This window comes from Athene cunicularia, unplaced genomic scaffold (genome assembly GCF_003259725.1).
Source record: "Athene cunicularia isolate RWA unplaced genomic scaffold, athCun1 SCF_56, whole genome shotgun sequence".
Lineage (NCBI taxonomy): Eukaryota > Metazoa > Chordata > Aves > Strigiformes > Strigidae > Athene > Athene cunicularia.
Genome location: NW_020799486.1, coordinates 38,401 through 40,066, shown reverse-complemented (window position 1 = coordinate 40,066; position 1,666 = coordinate 38,401). Strand labels below are relative to the sequence as shown.

The window sequence follows — 1,666 nt, the reverse complement described above, 5'->3', positions numbered from 1 at the left end:
GCTGGATCTACCTTTGAGAAGCCGGGCCTTCATTTGAGAAGCCAGGCTTACCTTTGAAAAGCCAGGCCTACCATTGAGAAGCTGGGCCTACCTTTGAAAAGCCAGGCCTGCCTTTGAGAAGCTGTTCTACATTTGAGAAGCCTGCTCTACCTTTGAGAAGCCAGGCCTATCCCTGATAAGCTGGGCCTACTTTTGATAAGCTGGGTATCTCTGTGACAAGCCAGGCCTACCTTTGATAAGCCGTGTCTACCTTTGATAAGGCAGCTCTTCCCTGGAGAAGCCGTGGCGGGCCCCGCCCATGTCTGAGGAGGAAGAGCCGCTCCTTCCCCAGGCGGCGGAGGAAGGGCCCCCCCCGCGGGTCACCCCAGCTCTGGGCGGGGCGGCTGTTGGTCCCCCCAGGATGGTGTCACCACCTGGGTCGCCCTTGGCCACCCGTGGAGGCCACCGTGGGGGAGCTCAGGCCTCCAGGCCCACGCCCACCCCCCTCCCCACAAGCGCCATGAGCCCCGTGGTGGCCCCCCAGGAGGGCTGGTGGCCCCCGTGACTGTTTGGGTCCCCTCCGGCACCATCTGGGGAAGGACACGAAACCAAGATGGCTCCTTCTTGAGCATTTAATGGTGCAGGAAGGGAGAGAAGGGGCGAGGCAGGACAGAGGCCGCCGACAAGGGATGCGGGGACACGCAGAAGCGCCCTTCGGCCAACGTTGGGGTGCTGGAGGGGCCCCCAACTCCTCGGCCCCCCCCTTGGGGTCTGCGGGGGGGGCAGAGCTGGCCGAGGACAGGGGTGGCAGCGCCGGACACGCGTCCACGGAGACGCTCTCCGAGCTCTTGCTGTGGCTTGGGTGGGGTGACGGGGACGCTCCGGGACTCCCACGGGGCAGTGGTGGGTCCAGGGGAGAAACTTCTCCCCCAGGGCAGAATTCTGGGGGTTCGGAAGCTCCAGGAGCCCCCGCGCATCTCGTGTTGCCCCGCCCCGAGCCGGGATTTCGGGGTAGGTGTTTCCTCACGGGGACAAGCCGCCGGTGGAGAGGCTGCCTTGGGCCGGCCGCTCCTGGCCGTAGGCCGGCACCGTGATCTGGCTGGTCTTCGCCGCCGTCCTCCAGACGGAGAGGATGTTCCCGACGGGAATGTTGGGGTCCAGGGCGTCCGTCAGGGTGGCCACGGTGGCGGGGGGGAAGTGGTTCTCTTCCAAGAAGAAGCTGAAGGCGTCCTTCAGCCTGTGGGGGAGGCAGAGGCGGGGGGTGAGCGGCCGCAGGTGGGACGGGTGGTCCCGGCGCCCCCGGCAGCCACCCCTCGGCCAGCGTTGGCTGCCAAAAATGGGGCAAGGCCGCCGGTCCGTGGTGGCGCTCAGGGGTGGCCAGTGATGGCCAACGCCTCGTGCCAGAGGCTGCCCTGGGGTGTCTCCAGTGGCATCGGCAGCCAAGGGGGTGGCTGGGCGTAAGGAAAAGCTCTTCCTGTCCGGGGTGACACTGCCTTGGGACAGCCCCCGGGAGGGGCGTCCCCAGAGGTGGGGGATCCCCCAACACTCGGCTAGACGAGGCCTTGGGGAACCGGCCTGGGGCGAGACGTGGAGCGGAGAATCCGGGAGTCACCTCGGCTGGGAAAGCCCTTGAGGGTCCTCCAGTGCCACCATGACCCTCCCCCTGACCCCCCCCAGCTCCCCCAGA

At 66.9% G+C, this 1,666-nt stretch overlaps 1 protein-coding gene across 1 annotated transcript in view; it reads right to left on the bottom strand.

The window, feature by feature from the left end:
• Positions 1-602: 602 nt before the first annotated feature.
• Positions 603-1,666, bottom strand: part of LOC113490884 (E3 ubiquitin-protein ligase RNF213-like) — a 10,173-nt gene continuing 9,109 nt past the window's right edge. Inside the window, exon 16 of the mRNA XM_026867495.1 lies at positions 603-1,216. Within this exon, the coding sequence (XP_026723296.1) occupies positions 1,003-1,216 (214 nt within the window). The 3' untranslated portion in view covers positions 603-1,002. The remainder of the gene's footprint in view (positions 1,217-1,666) is intronic.